The sequence below is a fragment of the Lissotriton vulgaris genome, chromosome 10 (assembly GCF_964263255.1).
Source record: "Lissotriton vulgaris chromosome 10, aLisVul1.2, whole genome shotgun sequence".
NCBI classification, from domain to species: Eukaryota; Metazoa; Chordata; class Amphibia; order Caudata; family Salamandridae; genus Lissotriton; species Lissotriton vulgaris.
The window spans coordinates 58,580,866-58,606,234 of NC_141698.1; the positions used below are offsets into that span (position 1 = coordinate 58,580,866).

Sequence of the window (25,369 nt, forward strand, 5' to 3'; positions counted from 1 at the left end):
CTGTTGAGCCTCAGGTTAGACCCTTTTTGAAGGTCTTGGATGAGCTTTCCTTGGAAGGGAAGGATGTGTTGATGAGGGGTGATCGCTTTGTCCCTCCTGGTTCATTGAGGAGTAGGATTCTTGAGTTAGCTCATGAGGGCCATTTGGGTCAAAGCCTCACCCAACGTCGTGTCAAAGAAAACTTTTGGTGGCCTTCTGTTGATAGTGATGCAGTGGATTGTGTACTGAGGTGTAGTTTCTGCAAAGAAGGAGAGAAGCGTTTGAAAATTGTGGGATCTCAGTCACCACAGAAAATTGGATTTGAAATTGTACCTTGGCACAGTGTATGTTTGGATTTTATAGGCCCCATGAGTGAATTACCCTTGATTCAACGTTATGCTATTGTTGTTATTGATTGTTACTCGAAGTGGCTTTGTGTACAGTTTGTGAGGGAGATAAATACTGATACCACCATCAACTTTCTGAAGGGTGTCTTTTTGAATGAGGGATATCCGTCTGTCCTTATCTCTGATAATGGCACTCAATTGACGTCTTCGAAAATGGCTTCGTTTGTACGTGATTGTGGCATCAAACATCAGAAGACGAGTCTTTACAATCCACAAGGAAATGGTCTCTGCGAGAGAGTGAATCGTCTTGTGAAGGGAGTGATTCAAATGTTTGTAGAAGGTGGTTGTTTTTCGCATGAGCGTGTGCAAGAACTTGTCTGGGCTTACCGGTCAACGCCTCATAGGAATGGAGAAAAATCTCCCTTTGAATTAATGCGTGGGCGTGCACCAGTTACAAGATTGACTCCTGCTTGGTTAAGGTCTTTAGATGAAGAGCCCTTATCCCAAAGTAATGTTTCCTTACCCATCTCTGTGGGTGATCTTGTTAAAGTAAAGCCGGGTAGGTGTGCTAAGGGACTTAGCAAGTTTAGAGGTCCCTACAAAGTTATGAAAGCCTTTCCACATTATGTTGTTCTGGCCAATGGGGAAAGTTGGAACTATAGGAGAGTAGCTCTTTACCAAAAGAAGAAAGATTTTTCTTCTGATGGTTTAGCGGCTGGTGATTCTGGGGGGGTGCAATGGGTACTTGTTGACTTCTGGCGGAGGTTCTTGTTCCACCTCTCAGCCTACAGTACAGGGGAAGGTGGGTAGTGGGGATGATTCCACTTCTTTGTGTGTGCATGGTAGTTCTTTGGTTGATTCTGTCCCCACCACTTCTGTTCCCACCACTTCTTCTTCTTCCCCATTTGAAGCCAGGTTGAGGAGTTCTCGCTCTCGTCGTCCACCCACCTATCTGGAGGACTATGTACATTGATCTTTTTGTTTTTCTTTTATGTTTTGTTTTCTTTTCTTGTTAAAGGGGGAAGATATGTTGTACAGTGCTTAGCTCTCTTCTTGGGCTGGCACTCTAGATTACTGTGGCGCTCGTAGTTCTGGAGCTTTCCTGCGCCCTGTTGGCAGTTGGAGCTCTGGTCAGATGAGGGATGGTCCTACCTGCTCTGTGCTGCAATAAAGCTGTTTCCTGAAAGTTCCTGTTCGTGAGATCTCATTACTATTTACAACAATGTGACACATTTACAATGAGTAAAGAACTTCCTGGCGGGGTCTGAGAAGGGGGGGAATTAGTTCTGAAAGTGTATTTGGAATAAAAGAGATTTGAAAATAATAATATTGCGAGTAATGTATATGTATATGCAGATTTCAGATTAGTTAGTGTTTCCGTTAATTTGTAAACCGTTTTCGAAAACGTGGCGCTTTTTGTTTCTTTTACGGAAATAATACAGTTACGGCCCTTTACAAAAAGAATTGATGCCTTGACAATTTCGGAAATGTTTTTATTTTTTTTAAGAAGTTGCAAAACTTTAAGCGATCAGGTTCATGCTGTGCAGACCAACATAGAAACTGAAAACGGTCAAGGAGCGCGATGAAAGCGGACGACAGTTGTGAGTGACATTGGAGTCGCTCTATCCCACCAGCTCGGTTCTGCTGGAGACGCTCTAGCCCTTGAGGCGACTCTCTATTTCACCGCTCTGTAGTTGCTCTAGTCTGGGAGACGCTCTATCTCCTGTTTGTACACGCCTCCCGAGCTCTATTGTTTCCGCGGCCAGTCTACCCTCCTTGACTTGCTCTTCCGGTGCGGTGCACTGTGGGAGCAGTCATGGCGTCGCGTGCCCTCTGGTGCTGTGTCCGTAGTGTGGGCGCCCTTCGCGTGCCACCGGCCGCCGCTTTTATCAGAGGCTCCGCACTCATCCGGCTCACCGAGCCCCGCAGGGAGGCCTCCTCCGCCACCCTGTGCTGGCCCAGAAAGCCTCTGACAGTCCAGGTGAGCCTCGGGGAGGGGGGTCACCCACTGTGGAAGGAGAGGTCAATGACAGGAGAGGTGCTCACTGGTGCGTATGAAGCACGGGAGAGAGAAGGAGATGGTGGGTCTTCAGCATGGGATGAAGAAAGAGGATTGCTGAGGTCATGGGGTACTAGTGTAGTTGAGTGAAAGAAGTGGCTCGCCAAATGGTCGCAGCAGCGTGGCATGGGTGATGCAGTAATTCAACCACTCCTGCCTGTTTGGACTACAACATGTTGATGTATAGGACTTGTAGGTTTTGCTTTTAAAATTGAAAGTGTGGCTTGAAGAATACCACGTTGCGAAGTACTGTCTTTTGTCCAAAAGGAACAACATGTAAGAAGTATCACACGTGCCGTGGTGCCACTTAGCAACTTTTAGTCAGGTGGAGGTTACTAGGTAGTAGTAGGGTGCACCAAGAGACGTGCTGCAGTGGGTAGGGAGGCCTGGCTTCCTAAATCGGTGAAGTCTTACACGGGTAGCATCCTAAAGATGATACTGAAGGTTCGCGGACGTGGTCCGTGTCATCTAGGGCAGGCAGTAGGAATACTGCAAGTTGTTCTTTGGAACCTGGTATTCCAGAAAGGGCAGACTGCATGAGATGGGTATGTCGCTTTGGTTTTCAGAGCAGTTGTTCTTATTACATGTTTTTTTTTGGTATTGCAATTGCCGATATTTTCCGGACTTCTTGGTGTATTAAATTCTTGTCAGGCTGCTGTCTGGTATTTTGGGTTTACATAAGACGAGGGTCCCCTGGAGCCAAAATACGCAGGCAGAAGCAGGGGAAAAGCAAAACGCAACAAAACCAAAATCCCTGCCTACTAGATAGACAATACGGGTATAACTTCTGTATATTTTGAAGCGTTATTAATTCGCAACTGAGCATTGCGATTCAAACATTGCTCGAATCACTATGATAATTATCCGAAAAGACATACAATTTATTTTAAAAAATTGTTTTAATTAATAATACTAAATGTATGAAGCACAATGGTTTGAGACACAAATCTTAGTATTCATTCTAATATGCATCATCTCTGTACACCTACTCACACCCCACTCGCCAACACATCTTCAATCATACTTGCACATCCCATTTATACTAAACATGTCACCAGCCTTGTTGCATTCAGAAACAGCAATTACAATAAAAACCATTTCCAAGCTTTATTTCGATCAAGTAGACCATAAAAGCAGTACATAAAATACATAGAGTACTAATTTCAAACAGTTAAAACATCAATGATCATTACAGGATAAAACCATAGAGAGTGGATTAATCACAATTCGTGCCAGTTAGGAAGTGAATTAAAAAAAAAAGTATTAAACATTTGAGTGCCGTTCATAATAAAATCAAAACAATTGGAAATGGCCAGTAAACAATGATCTTGTACTGGGATTAGTTAAAAACTTGCGACGCCTATGCCACATAGTTAAGGAACCGTGACACTGCAAAGACTATTCGGAGGATGGGTGTCAGTTCTCAAGACTCTAAAAGCCTCCTGTGTCTCCCTGAACCCCAAGTTCCTGCAAATTGGCAATAGCCTGTGCCTCCTGGGTATGGCGTATTCTGGTCAGAAGAAGAGAACATGGATAGGAGTCTCTTCTTGGCTATTATAGGCAGGGCATCTAGCAGGGGAAGCTTTTGACCAGTTCTTTGTGAATGTGTGAACCGGCAAGCAACCCAATCTAAATTTAACATAGTTTCCTTGCAAAAAACGGTTGAACCTCATCAAGGAAAATCTCAAATAAATACTGATCTTTAAACTGTAAGAAGTCGGAAGTTAAGCGGCCTACATTTGAACTCCTGTGTGCTTCAGTCATTCTCAACTACCTATAAGTTTTGACCAATTCGAGCCATGATGTTGTGGGGGCCACCACCTCGGGTTCGGACAACCTAGTCTACAACACAGATCTTTTTATATGTGTGAACCAGGGAAGCCTCCTCACCCCTGGAAGCCCCATGAGTGCTTTCAATTCCGACTGGTAGGCTATTAGCTCAGGAGTCACCCATACCCTTCGCCAGAAGGTCAGGGGTCGCAGTCCAAGCTCCTCATCTATGGGTCTTAACCCGAGGTCCATGCGTAGAGGGATGAGGGGGGTGCTTTGCGGTAGGCCCGAAACCTGCCTCAAAAATTTGTTTTTAATTTGGCCATTCCACCTACAGGGAGGTGGCCCCAAAGTTCTGCCCCGTACATTACAGCACTCCTGATTTGGACTGTATATATCTCAATCATTGGGCCAGGTTGTCTAGACGTAGAGTTCATGTAAAGGTTTGCTAATCCCCCCTGCCATCTGAGCTAGCCTTAGGCCTGCCGTTTTTTGCTGAAGGCCCCATCCGAAGGTTTCCGTTAAAGTCACATCCAAGTAATCGGCCGTTACCCTCTCTAGGTGGATGCCATTTAACGTGGGATTAGGGTGAGATGTTTTACTAGGATTAAATACCATATACTTGTTTTTTTGTGTATTAATCTCTAGTCCCCTTTGCGTACAAAATAGAGCGAAGCTGTTGAGCGTCCTTTGAATGCCCATAGGTGATTTGGATAATAGCGTGTCGTCCGCAAACATCATTGCTGGCACCTTGCCATGGACTAGCTTGGGGGCGTCGGTGTCTACCATGTTCAGTTGGGCCACTAGGACATTAATGAAAAGACAAAACAGGGTGGGGGCCAAAACACACCCCTGTTCACTGGGAAACATGTCAGTTCTGTGTTTCCCGAATCTCACCTCGGCAAAATTTCCGGTGTGAAGTCTCTTGATCAAAGAGAGTAAGTATGGCGGAATGCCCAGTTGCTCTAGAACCACCCACAGTTTGTCACGGGGGACCAAATCAAAAGCTGATTTTAGATCAACAAAGATCAAAAGAGGCTCCCACCCTCTATCGTCACCGTCTTCCAATATAGTAGTTGGAGCCTAAAGATTTGGTTGATGGTAGACATGTTTTTACGGAAACCGGCCTGGTATGGGGTCAGTTTCGCACTCCTCCACCCAGGAGTGGAGAGGCTCCAAAACGATCCTGGCAAACAGCTTCTGTGTTAGGTCATTCAAGCTGATTGGCCTATAGTTGGTGGGCAGGAGGGGATCCCTTCTTGTATACTGGAAACATGTCTGCTTCTAACCAGGTGTCCGGTATTTCCATGGCATTGAATATTACACATAAGTAAGGGGCCCGTATATTGGGCTGGTCCCGGAATAAATCCCCGGGGATCTTATTGAGTCCTGGGGCCTTTCCCCTGGGAAGTTTCCCGATTGCACTAAGCACTTCGTACAGGGTAAATCCGCCCTCATCTTGGGGGAGTTCCCCCTCAATGGCTTGCGAGGATTCTCCTGCAGGCTCTGCAGTATCCTGGGTGGAATACAACAATTGGAAATGAAGTTTTCAGGCGTCGGCTGCAATGTTGGGCTCAATAGGTGAACTCCCTAGGGTGCTACCTGTGTGAACCAAGGTCCAAAATCCCCTCAGATCTTAATTGGTGAGGGCCTGCTTTTTTGCACCCCATCTTTCGGACTCCAGCTCCGATTTGGCTGACTTTAAAGTGTCGCCATATAGGACCCTCCTGGTTTTTATCAAAGATCTATCTTTTAATTTTATGGCATCAATGAGGGCACCCTTAGCTATTCAGCAAAATGTATTGAACCAAGTGGTTTTGGGGGCCCTCTTGGCTTTAGAGTGTTTCAGGGGCTTAAAGATGTTAGTCAGACTGATGGTCAAGTCTGTATGTATATCCGATAATTTAGTGATGGTGCCCTTGGGGTCAGGGGTCTGTGCAAACTTCTCTATTGCCAATAGAGGTGGAATTGTTGGGGAGTACAGGGCGGCCATCTTGTCTGGTGACTGCTTCAGAGTTTCCCAACTAATTTGTCTCCTGTTATCTAAAGTTGGGTTGGTACCGGTGGGGTTGTCAAAGGTTGAAAGGCTATAAGATTCCGGGAGCTTGAGGTCTAGTACCAGAGCGTTGTGGTCGCTGTCGTATCTTGGCCAGATGGCAAAGTCAGCAACCCAATGCCATATGCTAGTTTCTACCAATAAATAGTCCAATAAGGATGTTTGCCCCGGTCTGTTGGAGGTGGATTTGCCAGGTTGGTCTGACTTGGTGCGACCGTTGCATGCTCTCAAAGCGTAGGTTAGTGTGACTGCGTTGATCTGTAGGACCAGGGGTGTCCAGGCTCTCACCGGAGGGATCAACGGTTCAGGATCCAACCAAATGGAATCCTTGGCAGTGAGCAAATGATCGGTGGGGAGAGCTAGGGGTTCAAACTGATAATTGAAATCACTACCCAACACCAGCCTGGTATTTGGGGGAACTAGCTCAAGGAATGTAGTGAGCATATCTATCGCCTGGGATTCCTGGACAAAGGATTAAAGGAGTAAATATTGAATGAAATTTTAGACCCAGCATCAAAAGTAAGGAGTGTACACAGGATATAATCCGATGAGGTGTTCAACTGTTCGACAGTGCAGTATAGATGTGTGGCTACCCATGTGGCTAACCCACCCGATGGTCTACCTCTGCCCCCCCATAGTTGTTGACACATTAAAAATGGCAAAACCCCTCATAAGTGTCTTCTCTTGCCCAAGTCTCCTGGAACATGCACATATCGTGGTTCTGGACAAACTGTAGTCAATCAGGATTTTGAAGTTTGTTTTTGATACCAGCAATGTTTCATGACAGCACCCTCAACTGTAGACCCGGATTCGAGGTGGCATCACTTTCACTAATGTCAGTGGGAGTTGTAGTCTGTGTGGTGTTTGACTCAGGAACGGGGTCGGGTACTCTCATTTGCGCTGAGGATCGATCGACCCCCCCCCTCCTCCTCCTGCATTGCCGCTGTCAATTCTGTAGTAAAGGAAGACTGGTTGTTTGGTACCTCTAGGTTAACGCCTGCCAAGTCTTGGAAACCCAAAAGGGGTTTGTGAGGAGGTTCGCGGAGGGCGACTGGAGTCTCTCTTGTGACATTAGGGGGGCGCAGCCCTATACTTTTTAATATGGGTTCTCTGTTAGCCCCCCCAAGTCTCTGAGTGGTAGTGAAATCTGGTAGGCTTGAGTGCCAATCTACCTCCTCAAGGGCCCCAAACCTGTTTGCTACTGGTACGTTAAACTGTGTTCTGGGTGGTTGACCAAAAGTAATAGGAGTTTGAAGCCAGTGTGTAGGAGCACTTGTGCGAGGGGTCCATTGTGGTGGGTAGTTTGATGCCTGTGGGCGGTGCACAGGACTGGGGTTTTTATCGGCCAAGAGTTGGACTGTCTGAGGGTTGCTAAAGTTGACAACTATACAATCTCCATTACTTGTTTTAGGGTTCTTCCCAGCCCATCCTACTCTCTGCACCAATAGTATCTCACCGGCCCTTTCATAGGGAAATTGTCTATGCCTAGTGAGCCAATAAAGGCACTTGTTTCTCAGTTCAAGATGTGTTTCTACCGGACCAGTTTTAGATTCAGGTACCCCAGTTAAAACTATAACGTAGGTGAGTGAGCCTGGAGGTAGGTCGATAATTGGAAGTGGAGGTTGGGCTGGGCCTGCGTGCACGTGGTCTTTTGGGGTGGGCTCTTCCCTGTCTATCGACTGGTCAGAATGGGTGCTCGCGCTCTGCATGCAGGATCCCCTAGGTCTATCAGCAGGCCTCCTACTTTGAACCTTATATGAACCGGGTTCCTTACCAAGGGGGTGCTCATTGACCACGGTGGCAGCTCTAGATGCCCCAACTGAACGGTACTCGTGGTGGCTGGGCATGTTACGGTAATGAGTGGCGGAGGATGCTGTATTTTATCTATCTGGGTACTACCATCTTTCTTTTCCACTACGGTCGGCGAGCTGTTGGCAACAGAGTAGCCAGGTGAACGCAGGACGGGCATATGGCCACTAGTATTGCTACTGAGATGAAGCGCTAGCTCTTCCTTTACAATAGCCCTCATCTGTACCTCTAGTTCCACTATAAAATTCCTCACCCATGGGGGACAGTCAGGGTTTCTGTAAGGGGTTAAGGGTGGCTCTACCACTCCTCCCGATCATACTGGTTCATACAGAAACAGCAATTAAAATCAAATCAGCATTAAAGATCCAAGCCCAACAAAACCAGCAATGTTAAAAATCAAAGTTAGCTTCATGCAAATATAGATTACTCATAATGGTCCAAAATGTATTGACAATATGTGCCTACGTATAAATACCCTACATCAAGTAAACACAATCAACTGTATAATACTACACGTTCAGAGAATAGTTTTGTATAATATACGTGTAATATTCAGAGGGCCCAGTTAGCTTTATAAATCCGCTTCCACGATCTTTGGGCCAGTTTCTTGGTAAGCGCAGACACGTGTTTTTTGGTGGGAGACACAGTAAGTGGTCACACCTTCAGGGCGCAAAGAAGCTAAGAACCAACCAAAAGTGGGAGAGCATGGTGCCGCCCAGAGAAAACACTGCAGATGGAAAAAGAATCACAAAAATGAGGCTCGCAACAAAACCTAAAAGTAAAGTTTAACAGAATAAGTGTACTTGGACCCACCAACTTATTGGCTGGATGACGCAAAAACTGTGGGCAACAGAAAAAGTGCAAAAATCACTTTAGTGCATACTCGCAGACGCAGTGCATTATATCCCATAAAGTGCTACCAACAGTAAAAACAGACTTGCCAATAGAAGAATGGTACAGGACCCATGGTGAGAAAAAAAGAGCCATGGGGCAGATGTTTACTGAGGATGCATTTTGTGATAAGTACTGACATTTATGTATGTCAAATGATTGTTTTATGATTTTTATGTAAATGACCATAGTTGCTCAGCTACATACATTTAGTATACTAATGAAAACAAATGTTTTTGAATAAATTGTATGTCTTTTGAGATAATTATCACAGTGGTATGAGTAATTTTTGAATCACAAGGCTCAGTTGCGACCTAATAGCGCTTTAGAATATTTATAAGTTACACCCATATTTTCTATCTAGTAGGCAGGGAGTTTGGTTCTGTTGTAGTATTGTGGGTTTTCCTGATTGTGCCTCTTATGGCAAAACATCTTGTTGGTTCTCTTTGCTGCTCCAGCAGTCTTTCGTTTGCAAAAGTCCACAGCCAAATAACACCTGGCCAGAATCACCCCTGTCGCACCTACCGTCTGTTTCTTGTCCTCGACTGCAACCTACTACTAGATCAACTGAACCGTGTAATAAAGCTGCAGCCAATGCCCGCTTAAGTGGAGTTCAGTAGAATCCGTTTCAGCGCAGTCCACGTCTGGACCACGCCTTACAAGATTAGTTTCTTAAAATTAGGTTGATTTAGCCTGTGCTTATGAAGCTATGAAAGATTCCTTGCCGGTCATTTGACATGTAGCCCCAAACTGACCTCAAGAGTTTAGATGATAACATTAATTGGAGGATAATCAAGGTTGTAGTTGCTAGGTTAAAGTTTTTTTCCACAATGAATAGGCTCACTGCTAATTGAGTAGAATGCCTAGGTATTTATTGATTTTGGTTGAATCATATTGTGTGTGTGTATATATAATATTTGGATATAAACGAATAATCAAACGAGGGCTGTTGAGGTTGATGGCCTTGAGGTTGGAGGGTTGCCCGCGGTAGAGTAGGTAAAAAAATGAAGCATAGAATTCAATCGGTGAAGGGTTTACTGCTAAATCAGGTGTTTGTCGTTCAGTATTTTCTCAGAAGTGATGCTTGTGGAACTGGTCCATACTCACCTCTTCTAAATCTTATTGCCAAGTCTCATGCTATATGAGATTATTCTGCAGCTGTGTGGCATAAACATAGCCAGTACCTTGAATCAGATGAGACATCCAGATGTATCAAAAAAGCAGTTTAACTTCCGCTGAAGAGGATAGCCCATGGGCTCATTATGAAATGTAGTATTCATTTACTGTCACCTTTTGATCTTTAGCATTCCCTTCACATTGATGAACAAAACATTTTTCATGATTCCATTAAATATTTGCTCTGGAGTCTAAATACTAGTCCCATGCCATTGTTTGTTTCTACTTTACATGTTCAAGGCATATTCTTTTAGAGCTTTATTTGCACAGCAGTACTTAAAACGCTCATTGTGTATCTTTGTAAGTACATTTGCTCATTTATGTAATGAGCAATTATATTGTGTGTTTCATAATAGTCAAACATAATTTCCTAATGGATCATTAATGTTCAGTATAGGATTTTCCTTGATTTACTAAGGTATGTGCTTCAATCAATCAAACTTTATTCGGCTCAGCAAACTATAAAACTCACACATATAAATGCAACAATATAATTAAAAGAGAACTCAGTATGTTTAAAACAAACATACAAACACAAAAGGGATTAAAATTAAAAAAGATTGTGGAAGAATGTGTATTTTGATTATATTTTTTCTTAACGCAATTGAACCTTGACTCCATCGATTCAAATCCGATTTTATATTTGAAAGTATTGTATAATTATCTTTTTTGTAATATGATGAGGGTTGAAATTATCTACATTCCTAAATAGTAAATTGAGTTATTTCTTTGTCCTGTTTAGATTTCAATGTGAAGGGCATCCCCAGGTATGACTCTCTCGATTACATTTGATTATTTACCCAATACTCTTAATATGGTAGAAAATTCCCCTATTAATTTAAACCTATAATATTACTAGAGTCTGGTGCGAGAAATAAAATATTTACATTATACCGAAGTGAATTTTAGAGGAACCAGGTAAACTAAAACAACGTCCCTGTTCCTTGTGTGCCACTAAGGCAGTTAAAACAAAGCAAATAGTGATAATGGATGCTCTTGCAGTGTTCATGTTCTACCTTTAGCTAACTGACTGACCATTTAATAAAACCTGAGTAAGGTTTTGATAATGACAAAATCAACCTTACAAACTGGTACAGGAATTTATTTAAACTAACGCTACTTCAAAGTATGACAATTCATCATTCAAAATTTCTTTTCTATGTCATTGAATCGAATAACTGTGGGGTATTTTCTGCTAGATAGTGTGTGTAGGCAAATAGTAATATGCCTCTTTTGAAAACCTTTGTGTTCTGGGTAAATGAAATCGTGAGTCATTCTGGCTTCTGCTAAGTTTTCTAACTTTTACAACCTCCTCTCTAATTACCTCCAGGTTCACACTGTTTTTAGGTCTCGCCTGCTCAGCGCTCAAGCGCTGCTTTGGAGTGACCTTTTGGAATCACTCCGTACTTTCTTGGAAACGTGTGCATGTACTGCACTGTTTTCAATGATTACTCGTGCATGTACAGGGTTTACCTTGTGGGAGCGAGCAGCAGCACTATCTGTTTTTTAGGTCTCGCCTGTCAATGCGCTTGTGCATTGAGCTTGCGAGAATATAGGGGCTTAACGAGAGCTTAACGATCGGGCGATTTGATGCTGTGCCTGTGAAAAGCAAGCTCAAAGCGCAGGCGCATTGACCTAAAAAGCGCGTGCACATCAAAGCCAGCCATCTGTTCCCCAGCTGGGTGCCTCCAGCAGCTCTTCAAAGGTATCCGCTCCGCCCCTTGCTGCATCAAAGGAAAGCCTTTCCTGCCGAGCGTTACGCGCTACTTTCACGGCCGCCAGGCCGTGTCTTTTTTTTTTTCTTTCGTGATTTTGTTGCATTGCAAAATGCCCGCAGATAACTTTCTCTTGTGTGCCGATTTCTGTCATTCATGCGCTTTCCCCAGATTACACGCGTATAGCCGTTTTAATCACACCATCAGCGCCTGGGCTTTTCTCCTGAACGGCACCAGCATAGGCCTACGCGAGCCTTTGTTCCTTTCACAGCCACATGACGCTTGCATGCTAGCTCTTTTATATTGACATCACATTTGCAAATAACCATGGCCTGACTGTGGCAGACTTTCTGTTTGGCCACATACCTCTACACGACATGTAGATACGCAACCGGAGTTCTTGTTTACGAACGTGGCCGCTCACTTCTAGTCAAACACGCACAGCGTTGCAGCTTCTTTGATCTAGTTTTAATTATTTCACTTTGCGGTCAATGCTTGTTCTACACCGCAACTATAGTAGAGTATGGGGGTCATTGACGGGATTTGAGCACGCCGACTTTCGGTGATTACTTGTTAAGATGTACATGCTTGTTGGAAGGAATTTCATTGTAATAAAACATTTTGCTTACTGCAGATCTAATATGGGTGATTTAAGTTTCAATGTAACAATAAACCCCATCAAACTCGTGACATTATCCAGTCAAATGATGATTGTTATTTGACTGGATAAACAGAAAACTGGTTATTAACGGGGCTATGAAAGCGCCGACGTGCAGTATGAAGCGCTATGTTAAAAAGCAAGTTATTATCATAATTGGCCCTATGTCACCCTTTTGGAATCTCGTTGGCAAATGATCGGCTTCCCGAAAAACATTTTTAGCTGTAATTTTCATTTCTCACATGATACTGTTGCACTATGTATTTTTAAGATTCCCCCACATATGCAAGTTAGCTTCCTAGATCAGTGGTCACCCCGGACCGGATAACGATAGATACTTGAAAGTATGTGGTCTGAAAACATTGGCTTGTGTTCATAGTGCATTTAATGCCACTGAGGCAAATTGCGTTTTCGAATGAGCATAGAGGTTTACTGTGGAAACCGGATGCAGGTGCGACTACTTTTTATATTAGTCTGGCAAATCGGTACGTTTGCAAAAATGAAAAGTACTGCTGCAAAATGTAAACTCTGTGAGTAATTGCGATTTGGTCTTTTAAAAAATTACGAGGAAACCAAAAAGTTTAATAAAAACCGTTATTGCTCCGTCATCCCGCCTTTGGTATTCAGAACAGTCCTCGTTAGCATATCACTTGCATGTGAGGCAGGCTTGGCGCCATTGCAGCTTTACAGGGGGTGGCACCTCTTTGCCCCTTTGAGTGTGAAACTGGCTTCTCATAAAGACTGGTGGAGGCTACAAAGTGTTGGTATGCAAGTGACAAACAAATGGTCAAAAGACCGCATTTACACCCAAACAAATGGCTGGCTCTTATTTCAAAAGGCCCTTTTCTTAACACGGTATGAGGTAAAAAAAAATGTCTCCACTTGCTGTGCTGACGGCGGTTAAACTGAGCATTGGATAATGAGGTGCCCTTTGCAGCCATTCTGCTATTGAGCACCCATCTTGCCCTTGTTTATTTTTGCAGTGAGCCATAGAGCAGAGAAATGGGCGTAATTTCACTGTTGATATCCAATAATTATCCAAATGGATTGTTTTGCTGTGTCTGACTTACTTTGCACGTTCCAGAGGCTGGGTCGGTCTTGTGTTTTTTTTTATTTCAAGAAATGTCTAGGGCGTTTAGAAAACACACGTACGTGTTTTGATTGTGCTCAGATGCTCCTATGCATACACGAATACAATAAATATTTGTTTGCCAGTATTGTATTTTTCCAAGTACTTTTATTATAACATTTATTTCACTAGTTAGATATGTGGGCACAGCGAATCGAGGCAGCAGTTGTGTGCCTTCATGACTAGCCGATTGAATTGTGTTGCAGTTACATGTGACTTATGTCCGGGTCTTATGTCCTGTTGGGATTGCATTTCTGGCACAGTAAATATATGCATACCGTTAAACGATTTCGCCAAACTTTACGTTTTACGAGCCAAGTATAGTCTGCCCTTGCTGTAAATGTTTTCTCGTTTTACTTCCACTGTGCCAGTTCTGAAAAGGGTCGTAGTTAAAGCCCGCAGTGATTAGCATAAATTAAATGTTTCTAGCTCCTATGTTACCGATTGAATACCACTTTAAGCTGAATGCCTTCCTAGCTGGTCTAATAATCTTGAAGGGACATGTCTTAAATCGAAGATTCACTACTTCAAGGAGCCTGGATTATAGAACTATCTGCCTCTCTCCCACAGGCATCCCCCAGCGTGCGCTCTGCCTCAGGCATTTCTCCTCCCCTAATTATTCACGGCCGGCCGTACTTTCACTTTCACAGCCGCCAGGCCGTGTCTCTCGTTTCTCATCCCCCCCCCCCCCCCCCCCCCCTCCCCCCCACAGCAATGCCAAGAGCTTGTTGTCATGGTGGGTGTTGTCTGTGAGCATTATCCTGGAAGGCGAGTTACTATGACTGTTGAGTGGCTATGTGGGTTTATCCTTCATTCTACGAGAGGAGAAAAAAACAATGCGAGAAAACGTCCACCCCCTACAACATTGTGCGCATTGGGTTTGAGAGAAGCAGAGGTTATATCATTTTTTTTCTAATATCTGTGTACAAATCCTCGGCGCAGATGTCCAGTTGTGTGTCTAACACACGCACTAACACAGTATTTTTCATAGGACACCTAGGCCTTTGCATAAAGTGGGCATAAAGATGTAAGGGCACCTGTGTGACTGGCACATATTGTAGGCACAAAAGTTATTTACAATAGTTTAAGCTATTGCTATTATAAATTACAAGAACTTTTATTTCAGTATTAAATTATTTAAAAAAATTAAAAGCCATTTGTATTTGTTAGATGGATACATCTAAGTCACGTACATACAAAACATGTTGCATTACAAATGCTATAGGTGTCACATTTGAAAAAGTTTAAAGTATTGGCATTGTAAATGACAAATCTATTAATTTTGCTATTTTCAAGACCAACACATAAAAAAAATTGTCATTTACAAAACCAATAGCTCCAACTTTTCTAATGCGAGACCTATTGCATTTCCAATGCTTGTAATTATCATGCCTGCCGGTGCTCGCTCCCGTAAGGTAAACGCTGTACATGGACATCCGGCCGCGCTCAACTGAAACCCCTCAGTCTACAGGCATCCAGGTTCTTATTACTAATGACTTTACAGCTCTTGTTGCTTGTTTTCTTTTCCTGTCGTCAGCGTCTTTGATGTTTTCCGTGTGATCAAGGGTTCCTGTTGTGTGTGTTAAAATCTCTTTTGTTTATTTGTTACTATGGGAACCGGGCGCCAATGCTGCGTGCCACTGAGGTAATTGCACACCACTAAATGAACTTACTAAGTCTCCGGTAGTGTGATGCTGGAAGTCTTTCCTTCCCTTGGATAACCAACTCTGCTGCTCTCACACAGGTAAAAAGTTACTGCTGTTGTCACCCGGTTGCCTAGCAACCCCTTGAAGCCCAGATTGCAGTGCCCTATAGCTGGTCCCGGAAGCGGATGTAGAGTATTCACCAGTCCGGGAAGGTCAGCAAGAATTCCTGGGCAAGATTTAACTCTCCATGCATAAACAAATATTTTTGACGACAGGACTTCTGAGTTGTTAGCCTTGTTATGTTTATAAATGTCGAGAGGCTGACCGGGAAAAATTTTCAGTGAGTTTAACACAAAAATGTTCCTGAGGTATACAAGCTGGGTGCTGGGTAACTAACGCTTTGGTACATTAAACACCCTCTCCCTTGCTTTAGCGTCACAAGCTGTCCCATGTCACTGCTACCACTGGGGCAGGTGGTGCATTTTCGGGCAAAATTTCTTCCACCCGGGCGGTTTCCCGTTTCTGAGCTGTTGATACTCCGGTGCTAAGCAACCACACTGATGCACAGATTCCAGTTTCCCGATGCTAGTACAGTGTGCGGTAAACACCAGAGTGTCGACAAGTGAACACACTTTTTAGAATTTCCCTGGATAGTGCGTTATTTGAAAGTGAAGTCAGTTGCCCGTGACTGCACCTGTAACGGACGGTAATTATGGTGAGCACGACTGGTGTTCTAACATCCTTTTTTTCAAGACAGTAATTTAGGTCATTAATTTTTTGTCTTGTGTAGAGGACGTTTTATTTACTTTTTACCAATCTTCCAAACACATTGCTTCCTCCTACTAGCCCTTACTTTGAGACTGATTCTCTCTCTGGAGACTGGGAACTTATTTGCAGTCTCTGAATTTCTCTCTCTCTATTGGCCCCAGCCCCATTGGTTATAAAAGTGACCTCTTACCTCTGACACCTCCTGTGTGTTTTTGTCTGTCGGTATCTGGAGACAGGTCGCTTCTTAATGCAGCTACCTGTTGACTACTAAATGGTTATGTGATTCCTGTCCCACTTTTCCTGTAGCAAGAGGTTGGAGGCACCTCATGGCCTCCTAGCTGGCCTGTGGCTTGGCTTAGCCGCTGCAGGCAGTTCTTTTATGCTTTGGTTATTCTGGCCTGAAGTGGCCCTGGTTTACCGGGATGTGCTCCATCCCTTTTTAGGTTTCGCCTAGGGCACGGAGCTTTAGCTCCGCCCCCAGAGAAATCTTTAGTTTTCAGTATGGGTGCCTTGAATACGCCCCTCTGTTCCATTGGCTAACTCCATAAATGGAGGCTAGCCATTGGAACAGAGATCTGTCCGTCAAGGCCGGACCAGATTCGGGGGCGTTCCCGAGATTTTTTCCCTCTCCACCCACTTCTGTTCGTCATCACGGTGGTGGGTGTGTTATTTTTTTTTTCGAGTGGGCCTGTTTTGTTCCTTTTCAAAGTGTCTGTTGTTGGAGTTGGCTGCAAGATTCGAGTTCCCACGAGGCGATCAGGTAAGGAGCATTTTGTTTATAAATGTACGTGCGCCGTGATCCTTCTCCCCCCCTTCCCGCTGTCCGTGCGCCGTTCCCGCCCCCCCTCGCTGTCCTGTGCCCGTTCCCGCCCCCTCCCGCTGTCCGTTCCTTTCCCGCCTCCCTCCCGCCGTCCGTGTCCTCTCCCGCCCCGGTGTCCTCGTAGGTGCTTGTTTCTTTATCTTTTACATCTCAAAGCTCCAATTACATGTATAACGCGAACGCCTTGATAGAGCTGAAGGCTGCACGATATTTGTTGCAGAGGCACGGCCACCTCATATTTGTAATTGTTCAAACACAAATAGTTACTTGCTAAACTTACCTTTGCCGAAACTACAATCGGTATTAACCACTCAAGTCACTCTCGTTAATGTCTAACAAACAAGAGGAACGTTGTTAATGCGCCCTATAGAACATACAGGTATCGTCGCTATTTTGGCTGGATGATGATGTAGCCACTTCCTTGTAGAACGATTCCAAGCGGGATCTAAAAGTGTCATAGTCCCCTCTCCCCCCGAAGTTTAGGTCTAAAGATTTAGATCTATTCCCCCCCCCCCCCCCCCCCCTCCCCCCGAAGGAGGGGGAAGGAAGGAACCGGGGAACCATTCTAAAATAATCACTCGTCTTACATGTGCGGGGTCTTCCTTAGGCAAACGAGCGTGTTTGAATTTCATTTGCACTGCTTTCCTGTTTATCAAATGTGTTGAGGGTCTGTTTTACTAATTTTTCAACGAAAATACTAAAGTTAACATTCTGAATCTGGTTACCATGTCGGGAAACGCGCACAAAGATGGATAATTCTCACGAGAGGCTCCGATAGTAGAGCCGGGTATGCAGTGCACATAGAATGGCGCAATCCGACCTTTTTAACAAAGTGTAGTGCGTTGTGTGTAGAAATCAATTACCAGTTTGATCTCTAAACGATATCTGTGCTCTACCCGCGTTAACACCTGTTCAGTCGCATTTTGACGTCAGATGGCCAAAACCGGGGCCACACATTTCTATACGTGACCACAGTCATAACATGACATTTGATCGTCCAGCCTCACACTTTACATACCTTTGTGCAGAATTATTTATTTTAGTTAACCCTTTCCATGCTCATGACGAGCTCAGCTCGTCATGATGCACGGTTGAGCTGTGCTGATGACGAGCTGAGCTCGTCATGAAACACTGACATCCTGCATTCTTCAGCACAGGAGGGGAAAACACCTAGCAGCGAAGGTGTTAATAGCTGTTACTTTAGTTTTTTTGAAGAAATGGAAAAACAATTGTTTGGCTATCGGAATTCGTTTTATTTGTAGTTTGGAGAAAGCTAATGATTCAAGTTTTCCTATTTTTTTATGTTTAAGACGAGCTATAATTGCCTGCTTGCTGTCAGTGGATATTTCTAGATACATACTATCCAGCAATACAATATTTTTTGATAGTTATGAATCTGCATTTCTTACATTGAAATTGACATCCTAGTTAAGTTGTCTGGCTCCTTTGCCATGCATTTTGATATATGTTAATACTCTGCTATTTCTCTCTTTCCACGAAGACTTTGTTAGTGCTGTTGAGTACTTAACCACGTTCATATTTAGAGTATTAAACAGGTAGGAGATGAGACAAAGTGATTGCACAGTTTTTTTATATTTGGGCGAAGCCTCATACCCCGGGATCAGCATAGGAACCTCTTCGGCTCCATTGGGACGTCCACCCACGCTACCTAAGCCATAATCTTCCCAATTACATTCCAGTATTGCCGGACATTCCCAGGGTGTCAGCATCTTTAAACTACAACCCTTAATGAAGAGCAGTGACGGTGTGTGAGGTTCTGCTGCAGGTTGTAGTGGAGTCCAGTCAGACTCCAGGCATCGGCACAGTAGGCAAGATTGGCAGGACATCCCTTTGAGAGCAGGATTTGGAGCAAGGGCTGGGCAGAGTGATCTCTCTCACTGTGATTGGGCTAGCTTTATTCACAAATCTCTGCCCTAGGTACATTATTCTACTGCCCACTCTGTTTGGTATTAGAAGCTGTGATTTTCAGGCTCTACAGCCCTACGGTCCAAAGTTGCACAAACACTGCTGCCTTAGGGCATTACCCCACTGAGCACTCTGGTTGGTATTAAAACCTGTGATTTGCAGGCCCACCGGCCTGCATCCCAGAGTTGCACAAAAATCCCTATTGTAAGTACTTCACTGAATACTCTGGCTTGTATTAAAACGTTCGATTCTCAAGATGTACAAATCAATAGTCTATATCTAACCTCCACTGAACTATAAATCAGATACTGGTGACCTAGTGCCTACAGCAGTCGCCAACATTTGCATCAAAATTACAAGTGGTATCCCACTCACAATTTAACTTGCAACATTGATTTACTATATTTTTTAACTTGACATGTTCAATCGTTTCCCTCTTCTCTCTTTTATATGTGGTAACATTATGGCTGTAATCTCTCATTTCATGTCTTTATTTTTTGTGATTTGTCTCTCTTTTTGCTCTTTTCATTTTGCCATTATTTTCTCTTCTCTAGCTCGATTCCATTTGTTTCTCCTTTGCCATCATCTTTTTCCATCTCTGTCTTGTTGTATTTACCTGTAATTCTCTTAATTCATGATGTTTTGAGCTTTCTCGTTTTATTTGCTGCCTTTTTCAAGCTCTGCCCTTTCCTACACTCATTTCATATACTTTATTCTGTTTTTCTGTCATTTTTACAGACATTCCCTGCTGTGCTCATAATTTCATTTCCCACCGTCTCTTTCCATTGCATTTCCTCTTCCAGTCTCTACTTTCTGCTCCTTTGTGTGGAACTTGACCTGTCATTGTGTTGTCACTGCGGTTATTGGTGTACTGTGCCACAGTTCTTGAGCTGTAGAGAACACAAACAAGAGTGCCACAAAAGAAGCTTGGAATGTGGCAGCAGAGAGATAGCTGGTTCCGTGCAAGTGACCCATAGTGACATCTTTCCACACTCCTGAGACTTCAGGGTTTGTGCTTCATACTCAGTAGAGATGCCCAAGAGACCATAGTTGGGGTCTGCAGCTGTGGTGCACTTCTTCACAAGTTCTTTTACTCCAATAAACCCATTCTTTGGTATTCATTTATCACTACGAGGCCCTCCTGTGAAGTTAGTGCCTTTCCATTTCTGGTGTTTTGCAGCAGCTTTCAGATCTTAGAATTTCTCGTTGCTCAAATGGGTGTCATTTCTGATATTTATGTGCTTTCCTAGTCTTCATTGCTTGCTGCTCGCTAGAAAGTGTTACTCATAGATGCTGAATGTCACAATTACAGATTGAAATTATGAAAATGCCTCACATAGCAATTTGAAACCTTGGCAACTATGTCTTTCATTCATGCTGTACAGATTCAAGGAAAGACATTGGCAAAACCAATCGGTCTCGAAGGCGAGACCTGTGAGAGCTGTGTGGGCTGTGAGAGCTGTGTGGGCTGTGAGAGCTGTTGGCAATGTAAATAACAATGCCATTTATTTATAAGTAAAAAAAAAAAAAAGAAATGTCATGAGCAATGCCAATAGCTCTAACTTTTCCAAAGGCGAAACCATTGCATTGTAAATGCTTGTTTGTCTTCTGCACGAACTCAGGTTTAATCTTACGTGCACACCACTAAATTAACTTACTAAGTCTCCCAATAGCGAGGACAAACCACAAATAAGCGGCATGTGCAAAAGAAAATGAGGGAAGAGACAAATAAGAAACAACAAGCAAAGGCGAGACCTTTTGCTATGCCAATGCAGGTTTTAGTTTGTGTTTAACAATTTGATTGGTCCGTTGGAGCAAAACCACTCCGTTATTTTGTTTGGTTTAAAGTAGGACTGAGCTGAATTAAGTTTACACTAGAGTCCTTTTGATAATTACAAATTACTCTGATGCTGAAATACAGATAATTATGCAATTACTCTTTGTGTAATCAAACGTAATTTGGGAATTGGGGTGAATTCTACGATGAGTGCAAATTTATTGTCCGCAAGCAGCAACTCATGCTCTCTATTTGTGTTCTGTTGCATTTTGCTCTGTTTCTTAGCACAAAAAGCCTCCTCGCATCCATTTAAGACAGAAGGGTGCATTTTGCTTTAAGAAAAAAGTGCTAAATGCTGAGTGAGTAAGAGAAAAATCTCCTACCCCTAGAGCATATTTGCTCACTATTAGTGTTCAGTTACATTTAGGGCTATATCTTTTGGATTTGAGGGACCATTTTTTGAACTAAGAAATAGCACTAAACCTAGAATTACTCTTCTTGTATAATTTAAGTGGAATCTCGTGGAATTCATAGGTAATTCCATGAGTTATGCCCACCCCTTCTTTAAAGGACACAAGCTTCCCTAGCTCTTAAGTGCTGGGTACCGCCCCTTCTAGGAAAAAGTGTTATAAAGGTAAGTTAGTTTAGGGACGAGCTGCATCTGAAGCCACACAGATTTCCCATAGAAACCCATTGTCACCTGGGGCATTAGAAGAAGGTTCTGCAGGTATAGCTACCCAAACTTTTTCAGTTGTACGGGGATTTAGTAGATTTGTTTAATGTTCCTGGTCCAATTCTCTTCTGGTGATTCAGTCTAACCCATTCTGAAATATGTCCTCTGCAAAGCATGAGGTCTGTAAACGGCCCAGGTTCCTTCACTGATGGTCTCCAATAACCAATGATTACACTTTACCGCCATGTAAACTCTTAATGATATCAACCATCTAGCTTTGTCTTGTTGAATACTTTTTAACCTTATTACGAATTTTAGTTAAAATTAGACTCTTGTTGGCTGTTTTTATTTGGAGGAAAAATAGTAGCGTCAGTAATACTCATTATAAGTAAGCAGGGTGATTTAAATGGGCACTTACCGCAAACAATCAAAAACTATGGTTTCCTTGTGCAAGTAAATTGTCATAGTATAAGTAGCAGCCAGTGCCAGCTTAGGCAGATTGAGTGTTCCATGTCCTTGCCACCGGACATACTTGAGGCGTGGCTGGGGAAAATGGTCAGTCGGTGTTACTTTTGCTGGAAGACCGATTTTGTCAACTTTTGAGATATTGCCTTGCTTTTAAGAGGCCTGCTAATGCATCAGACAAACATTTTAGAACTGGAATGTTGTCATTGTTCTGAACAAAGCGTTTGCTTTTTTTTCATCAGGAAGGGGACCTGACGCTTCAGATAGACTAGACCAGTGTGCCACTCCATACACAGATTGAGGCAGCGACTAACAAATTGACTTTGCAAGATAGTGTGGCCAGTTGGGAGGCATCTCTTAAGTCCAAAAGGGTCCACTCATCCCAACTATAAAGAGCTTTGAACCTGCTCATTCTGCTGTAGTAACCGCATCTCAAAAAACAAGAAACTTTGTTTGCTTCTAGTCTGTTTAGCAACTGTACGTACCGTCAAGTTTCACATTACTGGCAATACTTTAGAGATCTACTTTATTCATACATAAGCTGCAAATAGTTCAAGCAGGTCATGACGTCCTTTTGGTAAATGGTTCCCACTAAACTGCTTATGCTGAAATATTTAAAAGTTGATCCACACAGACTTTTAGTTTGGCTGGATGTCCATGTTAGGCCCCAAATTTCAAATACATTTTCTTTAGCTGGATAGCCAGATTGTTCTTAATGGAAGCAAAGTTTTGGACTATCTTTGAACTTGTTTTTTTTCCGTTACGGACAATATTGCCATTCTTCAGACTGCCCTTGATAATAACGTAGCCCTAAAATCACAAATCTATTGTGCGTTTATTGATTTTTCAACTGCTTTTGACAGCGTAGCTAGACCAAAACTGGGTAAAAAGCTAGTTAGTTTAGGGATACCCCTCGACCTAACAATCATATCTCTACACCACATTGCTGTGTGCAGAGTCAAAATGAGGGGAGAACAGGGCCTAACTAGTCAAATCCCCACAATGAATGGTCTGAGTGCCTTCTTGCCCCTTTATTTTCTATCTATATAAATGACCTCCCAGGGTACTTTTCACAAACTAATAACTTTCCCCCTAAACTAGCACAAAGTGAAATCCATAGCCTAATGTATGCAGACAACATTGTTATACTCGACCGCACCCCTATCGGTCTACAAAGAAACTTGGAAGAATTAAATAGATATTCAGAAGAGGACTTTTTGGTTCCTAATATCTCCAAAAATAAATTTTTTACTTTTCATAGGAAGAAGTAAATTGCTGCCTTTTAACTGGTCCCTGGGAGGTAAACCGATAGAGCTAGTGAAAGAATGTTTATATGGGTCGAATGTTTTCATTCAGTTTGAACATTTTCATTCAGACTCCAGAATGTTTCCCATTTACAGCTTCTTGGGCGGAAGGCCGACTCATGTCGGGTCATTAGTTTTTATTGCTCCACTGGGAACAAGTCATTTGAAATCTTTGCTTGATAGCATGAAAATTTCACCCTTTTTGTTTTATGGCTTGGAATATACATAGATTAAAACCTTGCGACCAATAGAATTAAAAGAAGGGACTATTCTATGAAAAATGCTGAAAGTTAACCAATCAGTTCCTGTAGAAGCCATACGTCTTGAGCTTTCTTTAATAAGTTAATACGCTTGTGCTATTTCTAATATTTTACGGTGGGCCTTTAATCTTATACACGCAATTCCTAGCTCAATATATATATTAAAACAAGAGACATTTGGAGAAGACTTGGCAATGCATACTTTTAATAGGAACCTCAAAATAGCCCTCGAGGCATCTCAATACACTGTCGCACTTTTGAAGGTTTGGTCACCAGCCCACTTGAAGAGCTCTTTAAAAGATACGACGCCAAGAATAAGCTTTGCACTAGACAGGGAGCACTGTATCTAATTCAAGCACTTTAGAAAGTTTGCAGAAACTAGAGTATATAAAACTCCTGAACATTATATACAATTTCAACTAGAACATAAAAGTATGGCGCTGTATTTTTCTTTTACGACTAGGAATTCTAGCCTTAAAACTTTATTCCTCTAGATGGAAGTCCCCTGAACAGTCCTCAGGCATTTGTGACCTGTGTAACGGAGGAGTACAAGATCTTTACCATGTACTTTTTGTCTGTCCAAATCAGATCTTGGTAAATGCACGAAAACGTTGTATAAACCCAATACGCATTAAATACAATGTCATTTTAACTCTAAACCTAATTACACTTTGCAAATCTCCTAATGAATTTGTTTGCCACTGTCTAAGTATTTAAAGAGTTTCTTTGAAATGTACTAAAAGCACAGAGCTTGATTAATCATAAACATATGTACATCTTTCCATGAATTTTAGCCTACTGTGTTTACATTGAGTGTAATGCAATCTTAAAAGTTTACACCTAATTATCTTATATCATGTATTTGTTGACCTCAGCCGAGGTCTGAATCAAATACAATTTTTGACTTTGATTTTTCCGTTAACCTGCTTAGAGGAGCTCAGCAGGTAACGGGTGTTGTGCTTCAGCACATTAGGTTTAGAGGTACCAATCAGAACCAGACAAGAAAGGTCCCACTGAAGAAAGAATGAATGCAGGTATACTCGACACTAAAACCCTAACCTCTAAGTATGGATATGTAGCAGACATTGGTTGGATGTATGGTCTGTAGCATTATACTCTGTCTGCGGTCCTATTTGCAAGGATTTTGTGTCGCTATTTAGGACAGTAGTACAAGAGAAGAACTCTTAACTAAGAAGGGGAGAACAACTACGCCTCAAAAGCTAGTGGTTGATATCTAATCCATTTAAATGCTACACTATACATATATTTTAGAGGAAATAAAGCTCATGGTCACAATGAAGTGTCATGGATAGTGAAGTAGTTTCTTGACATAATCTCCATGAGTACGGTCCAACTGGTGGACAACAAATTAATTAAAGCTTGAGATGTTACCATCCAGGCAGAATTCTTCATTATGGCGAGCTGTTAAATCTGTCAACCCGGTAGTCTGAGTGAGCAGTAGCTGGAGAAGTTGAGACTATGCATTTGACTGATTAGTAATGTATTTGTGAATGTTACTTCTCCACCCTCCGTCAGGTAAATGTGTGCTACATTTAAAAGTACTGTAATATTATAAGCTAAACCGTGTCATTTTGTTTTTCTTTCTCACAATGTTAATACTGTGGCATCAGTTTTTCTCGAGTAGTATCAAGTTCTGGGATGCATCCTTCTCCCAATATTCATTTTTTGTTTTGTGAGAACCATTGCAAATCTTTCTGCTCACAGAGCCCCTTAATGCATGATACCTTAGAGACAATTTACTAAGATACTTTTCTTACAGATTTTATATAAACCACTCTTTGTGTGTTTTTCAGCTCTCTGGGCAGTTCTTTCAGTCATGTCGTCAGTATGGAGACCTGCCCCCATTGACCTTCGGGAGCATTACAGAAAGAGTTTTGTATGTCTTGAAGCTGTATGATAAGATTGACCCAGAAAAGGTTGGTAAAATGCTGTTTCCAGGTTTCCTAGAAAATGAGATCTGGTACCAAAAATGTTGTTGTTGAATTCCTAAATGCCGTATTAGTTTCAGAATGAGGCATATTTCCTGAGTTACATTGCCCCTGTCGGAGTTACTGCGCATGCATAGAAATTTAACTGAGTGAACCATGTATTCTTAGTTTACAACTACCAACAATAATAAA

General features: G+C 42.6%; 1 protein-coding gene across 1 annotated transcript in view; it reads left to right on the top strand.

Moving 5' to 3' along the window:
- The first annotated feature begins 1,916 nt into the window (after positions 1-1,916).
- NDUFAB1 (NADH:ubiquinone oxidoreductase subunit AB1) overlaps positions 1,917-25,369 on the top strand; it is a 47,919-nt gene continuing 24,466 nt past the window's right edge. Inside the window, exons 1-2 of the mRNA XM_086940454.1 lie at positions 1,917-2,307; positions 25,043-25,165. Coding sequence (XP_086796580.1) covers positions 2,143-2,307; positions 25,043-25,165 — 288 coding nt within the window. The 5' untranslated portion in view covers positions 1,917-2,142. The remainder of the gene's footprint in view (positions 2,308-25,042; positions 25,166-25,369) is intronic.